Genomic DNA, 8,588 nt, shown 5'->3' on the forward strand with positions numbered 1-8,588 from the left:
AAGCAAGTTGCAGGTCCCAATCGCACAGACCTCAGAATTCCATGAGTGAGAGGGAGAAATGAAAGTACGTTCCAAGTGTTACAGAAAGACATCGCTATTTTGTGATTGAGGGGGAATTTCTCTTCATCATCATGCACAGTTTGAATAATTTATGATTGAATCCAAGTGCATTTCATGTAATCATGCTTATCAACAGAAAACAAAAGCTGAGTGCAAGGTTTTTGCAAAAGCCATAGACTTATGTAGCAGGCAGTGAGACACACCGTCCAACCCACTCTCATTGCGTAGAAGTTGCATAGTTCTTACAAATATACTGACTCAATATCTTGTGTATTTTTGTCTCTACACCCAATCATCACAATATATACTTTGAAGGTACACTCTCTAATATGTATATGCATGCTTTTTTTAAAAACCACTTTTAATATGCTTGTTTTGTTTGTTTTCTATACATTTTCATTTTGTTCCACATGATCGATCGCACTTACTACTTCTGCCAAGGTCGGGTCTGATCTCCCTTTCGTAAATTTCAGTTCCAGAGACAGGTATCTATGACAACAATTATCTTTTGCTTGCGCTGGCATCTCTGACTGAGTAGAAAAAATAGTCGTATGTGGTGTGCATAGAAACACTTACTGTCCAGTGATATCGTGCGGTTGACATTTATTGTTTTAAGAATCATTCTCAGTATTTTTGTGTCTAAGACACTTAACATGTTCAACATGCTTTTCAGGGCTCGAAATTTATCAACTTTGTTTACCTAGTCAAATGTGCGCTTTATGGTACTCAAATATTTGACTTCAAACAAGAGAAATAGAAGAAAACAGATTGATGTACTGCAATGTGAAAAGATCACTTCTCTTTAAGCATTTCTGTATGTTTTCAAAAAATGGATGATCACATTGTTCCTGGCACAGCTGTTTTGCTTGCTTTTGAAAAATCTACCTATATATGCTTCTAGTTGACAAAGAAATGATTATGTACTGGTCAAACCAACTCTAAATAATTTCGAGCCCTGATCAATTTTATTTTCAGTATTCTATCGATAGTCTTTTCTGTACCGGTACATCTCTTTAGCTAACCCTCTCCTCAGCCGTGTTTCTGTCAAGTTCATAGAAGAATTTGCTTCAGTAAATGCTGATCTTTTAGCAAATAGCATTAATAGAATCTTTTTCACAGTGTTAAAATTACTGAAATCTTGTAAGGGCACTCCGATTTTCCCATCCCAGATTTTAATTTTCATCGGTACCTTGATGTTTGGCAACAAGAATCTGTCCAGGTTATATATGTTTGTGCTTACCATATCTTGTAAATATTGGTAATTGCCAGACAAATAGAAACACTTTTTAACAGATTAAACTTATTTTCAACAGATTATGTCCATTTATATCAAGTAGTTGCTTCTCAGCAGAAAACTGTTACTAATAACTGATGAAGCTGACATAAGAATTTGAAAATTCCAATCTTGGGAAATTACAAAGCAAAGTGCCAGCATATAAGATAAAAAGTACAGGAGTGTTCATTTATTCTCTTTGTTAAGATCATACTGCAAGTTGTCCTGTCTAATTCTGTTTTTCTTCTTTCGTTGTTACACACACTGTTTGTACCTTGTCACTGCCAATTAAAATAGATTTTTAAAAATTAGACTGATTTTCATTTTGAAGAAATATTCAATTGATAGCCATTCATGTTTATGGTCATTTCAGTGGTTTAAAAATAATCAGTGTGTGTTCATTCAGGTGAAAACTGTCATTGTAAAGACTCCTACAGACACTTGTGGTTTGATTTTTGCTCAGATCAGCTTGGCAGTGGAAAGGTATCAACAGGCTAGTGAGAATCTGTAACTCTTGCCTGCACTATGTTCTATGTGCATAAGTGTTAGAAAACCAGTAGAAGCTTCGTATGCTGCTTTCAGTCTTCTGCTAATGGCTGCATAAACACTGTATTCAGTCTTGGATGCCCTACACCATGTTAAACTGTGTGTGTGTGAAGCCACGCTAAGGTTTCTGTGATGCCAAAATGCACACATACAACACGCATCAGAAATCATCCACAATGGAACACACATCTGACATGGTCAAATGGGGCTATATAGTAACTTTCTGCCATACATTCCTCAACAGCTATCACTGTTAATACAAACTATTATGCCATTTAAATCATGACATGACATTACTACCCATAGACAGACATGATGTATCATCTATAGTCATACAAACAAAACATTAATGTAATATTTTCATTGCCATTGGTGATAATTAAGTTGTGTTCGTAAGATGTAGCAATTCATGACACATTTGAATTTGAAAATTCACTTTCAGTTCATTACTACCTTCACATTGTTCATTTCTGATCTCTTTCTCAAGAGTCGTTGCTCCTCACATTTCCATGTACTGACATTCTTATTCTGTTCAAGGTATTTTAGTGCTACACAAGATACCTATACTTAAAGATTTTGATGTTGATAGCATTCTCAATATTTATATGTAAAACTTCTGTATCAACTTTCTCATAAACTGTCTATAAGCTAATACCCATGCCGTAACAATTTCAACACACATCACAAAATACAAGCACATGCTATCTTTCAGGTTGTGATTAACTGTAATTACAGCTTGCTTTGTTCTTTCTTCAAGCACGTAATGTTTTTGTGTGTGGCGTGAGCTGTATCTGTTGACTGTTCAGATTTGAACCACTTGTTTCTTTCTTCTTGCTTTCCATAGTCTATTCAAGGACCACCCAAGACAACATTGATGATTCATCTCTTTGGGAGCAAGGGGACGGATTGCCTGGATTTCAAAACTTTCTTCAAGTAAGGCAACTCCACAGACTCAGTGCATTGCAATTACTGATTTATTTACCGCGCACAAATCAACCAGGGTATCAGTTTGCGTTTTGTTTATTATCAAAAACAGAGAAGGACATGATTGTCAGAAAGACAGGCCAGAATAAGACAAATATATTTACATCTCTTTCATTGTATCGTTTCATTCTGAAATACTGGAATACCTGAGATACCTGAGAGATAGTATGTTTCTTCAACTCATATATATATTTTTTTTTCCTACTTTCAGGTTCATGGACAATCTACAGGCAGAAGTTCTTGAACTTGAAATATCCTTTCATGAGTGAATGCCAATTTAAATCAAAATCATATCATTAATATTGTGATCATTGAAAACACAGCAAATGTAGGTCAAGGGTTCTGTCAACAATTATCGGTGTTCTAGAAGTATGCCATGCGTAGGCTGTATTTTCAGGTGACAGCTTGTACAATTATCTCTCTTTCAAATTGTTAGTATTGCCTACACAGATTGTTATTTATCACAGCTGTGAAATTTGATTACTGCCAAACAAGCATGACCCATTCTTCACTGAACATGCAAGGAACTGAAAAACGTGTACACACATGAGATACACAGCAGAACACAATTCAGCCAGCAATTTGTATTTTACACTTGTTAAGTTTAAGGTATTACATGTAAAAATTTTGCAAGAACAAAGGACGAACTCTGTGAATGGCATCCAGGAAAGACACATTAAATTTTGAGACTTCAGTAACTCTGATCTTTTTTCCAAAATACCACAAGAAAGACTTTGCAGATGTGTGCCCATGAATGAAACAAACAGTTCACCTTGTAATTTGCATTTGATCGGCCTACAGGAGAATTACTTAGCTGTCTCCACAACAGACGGTTTGTGTTGTAGAAGTCTACACATGCACAAGTACCAGTGTATTTCACTCACACGACAAATGCAATTCGAACATGTGTCAGTGTTACATGTCTGTAGTTTTTGAGGTTTTATCAGACTTGTGTGATACTTTATTAATTTCCTTGACTGACATCACTTCCTGCAGTATTCTAAGGGAATGCCGGTCATCAACGAGGAAGAATTTGCCGAGATACTGCTAAGATACACCAACGCTGCCACTGCAGACAAGGAAGAGTACCTGCAGAGACTTCGAAAGAGAATTAGCCACGGAGAGGTACTTGCTGAAAATGTAATGTATAAAACTTAACGATATCCTCCTCCTTGTTGGGATATCAGGTATAGACAACTGATGGACTCACCCACTCTAGCATGCTGGGATATCAGGTATATGCAGCCAATGGCACCATCCATTGTGGCATGCTGGGATATCAGTGTTGGCTGCCAGTGACATTCATAACAGCATGCCAGGCCGTCATGTCGGGCATCAAATGAGTACCGTGCACTGTTGCATGCTGGGAGATCTACTTCAGGGCAGCCAGTGGTATCATCTGCAGTGGCATGATGGGATATCAACCCCGCTAACATCACTGTAGTCACAGAAATTTTGCAGTTTTGTGTGTTTTTGAGGAATGTTGCTGTGCTTTTTTTGGTTGGCAAATCCATTCAAATGTCTGTGGACCCACTACAACCACAGTCAATCTGGTGTAAAATAGTAGGTACCACAAATCTGAAAGACCGAAACTTTAACCCCAGTTTTCCTCAGGAAACTTTAAACCATTCCCTTTCAAAATCAAGAATAAAAATCAGGGGTCACCGTGCACGTTTTGCTTGTAAAGAAACAAGTTACCTAACATTTACCGACATCATAAATTCAAAATGGCCACCACCCAGTGTTAACTCTATGTGGAAAAATTAAATTTAACCAAATTAAGCCAAATCTTCATTTCCTGCAAGAGCTTCAAGATGAATGCACACACGCATATAACTAAGGAGAGTATTGTAAATGATTTGAGAGTGTGAGTATCTGTCATTGAGGTGCATCCTATCTTAACATACAGACTGTTTGGCCTGATTGCATTCTTCATGATTGTAATAGAACTGGACTGTCAGAATGGCAAATACACAAGTCAGGGCCAAAAGGTACTGGTAGTTGTGGTCTGATACCTCTCACCACTGGGTTTGCTAATATTTGAGATCATCTAACACCAAACTGAAAAATCTGAAGAAAAAAACATACACCTGCACCACTCAGTAATACAAACACATAAATAGAAACTTTGTCTAAGCACATGTAAGTTTATCCTTAAATACATAAGTTGACTAACACAATGAAAGAATTTTTCCAAATCTTCTTGGAATGGCCTAGAATGCCAAGATATCAATGAAACTATTTTGAAAAGACACAGAACAGTGAGTAGTCTCCAAGTGCTTTGAAGACTATTCTATAGAATTGATCCTAAAATATATAAACAGGATTTATCTGACAAGTCCTCATATTTGGCAATATGTCAAAGAAGTGTATTGTTTACTTTTGATAAGTCAATGATTGAGCACCTTATATGTTATCCCTAGACATTCAGAATTTAGTCTCACTCACTGGGAAAGCTTTATCATATTCTAGTGTGTCAACAGTGATATCTGATTTTCAATTGTCTAATCTTAATAACCAGACAGAAAACACTTGACGATATGGACATACCTATAAACTGAACATGTTAGATTGATTGGTTTTAACAGATGTCCCCTCCTCTTGCAGGGCATCACATTTCAAGAGTATAAAGATTTCTGTCAATTTCTGAACACACTGGATGATTTCACCATAGCAATGAGGATGTACACCATTGCCAATCAACCAATATCACAAAGTGAGTCATACTCTCTTTCCATCCTGGTCTTGTCACGCAGTCTGCCTTACCATTCAGTCTGTCTGATCTTACCCTTCCACTCCTCCAGTCTGCTGTTCATTCCCTCCCATTCCAACCCCTCCAGTCCCTATGTTCATTCTCTCCCTTTCCAACCGCCACCTCTCAGCTTCATTCCCTTCCATTTCTTCCCCCTCCAGGCCACTGCACAGTATCATGCTCAAAGCCCTATACCCTCCCGTGCTATTATCATTCATTAATATGATGCTCACCAAACCTATCATCAGTGTTTAGTCTTATACTCTGTATATCAGTCCTACAAATCCCATACCCTCTCATTTTGAAATAACACAAGATTGGGAAGAACACAAGAGAATGTGAGTGTTAATTGTGGACACCGTACCGGGGCGATCATGAATCTCAAGGTTCACTTCCTAGACTTTAACAAATTTCACATATTTTTATTTCACAATCTTCATTTAAGGGTGTTGTCAGTCATTTATTAATAGCTGTAGAAGTACATATGTAGACATGTACAAGTGCGAATGTGTGTGTGTGTGTGCGTGTGTGTGTTTCTGTGTTAATGCACACAGTATAGACCATATACAATGTATATTGTCTTTGTCTGTGATGTTGCATTTCTCTTTGTTTAATGGGTTAAATCCTGAATTCAAATGGGCCACAGTACAAATAAATCCATGTCCACAAACGCACATAGAAATATGTGTATTTCCAAAAACATTCTTACACATGGGTTTGATTATGTCACCATCATGTGATCTTAATTGGGCGTACTTGGTCTGCAGAACACCTCGCATCCTTTTCATTCCAGTGTAGAACCATGTTTCCATTATATATCTAAGCTGTTTGCCCACTACTATATCTGCACATTTTTTGTCTGTAAATTGTTGATATCAATATTTGTTTTTGGTTTATGTATGATGTATGGTTTTTATTGATAAAATTCATGTGTTATTTTAACAAAACTTCTATGTATTTTCTTTCTTGTTCACAGCGGAATTCAAGAGAGCTGTGAAGATATCCACTGGACATGACATAGCGCCACATGTTGTAAATACAGTCTTTCAAATCTTTGATAAAGATGGTAGGTAACGTTGAGCAATATTGAATGAATTAAGATCATTGAAAAGGCTATGTTGACAATTAAAATTTATCTCCAAAACAAGCTTCACAATTTTTAAAAACATATACAATTTCATAGAAAGTTCGTGCCTTCAGTATATAGAATATGTACAGACATTGCATGTTAAATTTCAGCAGCAGTTGTAGGTAAGGTATTAGCTAGGGAGTCCTCCAGGTACGGTATTAGCTAGGGAGTCCTCCAGGTACAGTATTAGCTAGGGAGTCCTCCAGGTACTGTATTAGCCAGGGAGTCCTCCAGGTAAGGTATTAGCTAGGGAGTCCTTCAGGTAACATATTAGCTAGGGAGTCCTCCAGGTAACATATTAGCTAGGAGTCCTCCAGGTAAGGTATTAGCTAGGGAGTCCTTCAGGTAACATATTAGCTAGGGAGTCCTCCAGGTAAGGTATTAGCTAGTCCTCCACACCTACTGGGTGTGGCCATTGCAATGTTTGTCCTGCTGTTTATTGTGCTGATTAAAATTACTCTCCAAAGCTGGTCAATTTCCTCTGATGTTTACAAGAAAACAACTTCAAAGTACTGTGCGAACAAATAGTGCCGTGCATAGTTAAGTGTCTAGCAACACAAAAGAATGAATTCAAAGTCTGAAACTAGTCATGTAACATGACATAATTTTGCTTTAAAATATCATGTTCATAAATCCACATGCGGTGAATTACATGGTCAGGACAATGAGGGCAATTTCCTTTTGGTGTTGTGAATACCTAAGCGTATAAAGAACATTTCATGTGAGTTTGAAGAAACAGTCATGATTCAAGCATCAAGACTGGTATGTTTACATTTTATAAAATTGGCACCAAAATTATACTTTTCCGCTTTCTTAATCAAAAGATTTCTAGTAAATAGACTCAGATCTATTGTCGTTTCATTATAAATAATCTTGATCACACTTGAATGCAAGGACCTATATATAACTTTCAGTGTTCTTTTTTTGAACAGGTGATGGAAAATTGAGTCACAAAGAATTTATTGGAGTAATGAAAGACCGAGTACACAGGGGATGTAGGGTAAGCTGCTGACAATTTTCTCCAAAGTTTATGTCACATAGCTTGGGTAGTATTCTGTGACGCATATCCCACATTGTCTAGCGCCCTCACAGTCTGCAGTCACAGTTTCCCATTATATTGTATCCATCCTAAAGCACATTCTTCACAAGTCTCATACTGACACCGCTGTCACTCAACAAGTTTAATATCCCAAAGGCATGGCAAAATCTACATCAACACATGCAAATAGACAGGCAGAGCAAACATTCCATCTTGATCTCGCTGTGTCAGCGAGTCATTTATGTTTGAAGAAGGCAGAGGGCTTGCCACAGACCCTCAAGCACACAGTCTTACACCAGTTGATTACATAGTGCTGATAGTATTTCAGAAAAAGTAGTGGCACAAACAACTCATGTTATGAACAAAACCGTCAACAGAATTCTATGCACAACAGGTGTTTACCATATGGCATATCTTCCAAAATGCTTTCAAGCTCAGTTTATTCAATGGTCAGTTACAGTGTTGCTAAAATTTCTGTCATTGTGTCATAAAATGATTCTAAAACATCTTTGAACTTCCAAATATCAATGAACTTCACACAGAGATAATCTACTCTGTGTTATCAGTTTTCATTCTTGCTAGATGATAGTTGTTGTTGTATGTATGTATGTATGTATGTATGTATGTATGCATGTATCTATGTATCTATCTATCTATCTATCTATCTATCTATCTATCTATCTATCTATCTATCTATCTATCTATGTATGCATGCATGTATGTATATGTACCTATGTATCGATGTATGCATTTGTTTATTTATCCATCTATTTGTTTGTTTGTATCTTATTTATTTATTTATCAA

General features: G+C 36.8%; 1 protein-coding gene across 7 annotated transcripts in view; it reads left to right on the top strand.

Annotated features, from left to right (window-relative positions):
* LOC139131294 (calcium uptake protein 3, mitochondrial-like) overlaps positions 1-8,588 on the top strand; it is a 98,438-nt gene that overhangs the window by 87,806 nt on the left and 2,044 nt on the right. For 3 of the 7 annotated variants that reach the window (XM_070697287.1, XM_070697290.1, XM_070697293.1), the window contains exons 7-12: positions 2,724-2,812; positions 3,075-3,114; positions 3,851-4,003; positions 5,471-5,579; positions 6,592-6,681; positions 7,677-7,744. In XM_070697287.1, coding sequence (XP_070553388.1) covers positions 2,724-2,812; positions 3,075-3,114; positions 3,851-4,003; positions 5,471-5,579; positions 6,592-6,681; positions 7,677-7,744 — 549 coding nt within the window. Of the gene's footprint in view, positions 1-533; positions 546-2,723; positions 2,813-3,074; positions 3,115-3,850; positions 4,004-5,470; positions 5,580-6,591; positions 6,682-7,676; positions 7,745-8,588 lie in introns of all 7 variants that reach the window. The other 4 variants (XM_070697288.1, XM_070697292.1, XM_070697289.1 and 1 more) reach the window with 3 other exon arrangements.

This window comes from Ptychodera flava, chromosome 4 (genome assembly GCF_041260155.1).
Source record: "Ptychodera flava strain L36383 chromosome 4, AS_Pfla_20210202, whole genome shotgun sequence".
Classification (NCBI taxonomy): domain Eukaryota; kingdom Metazoa; phylum Hemichordata; class Enteropneusta; family Ptychoderidae; genus Ptychodera; species Ptychodera flava.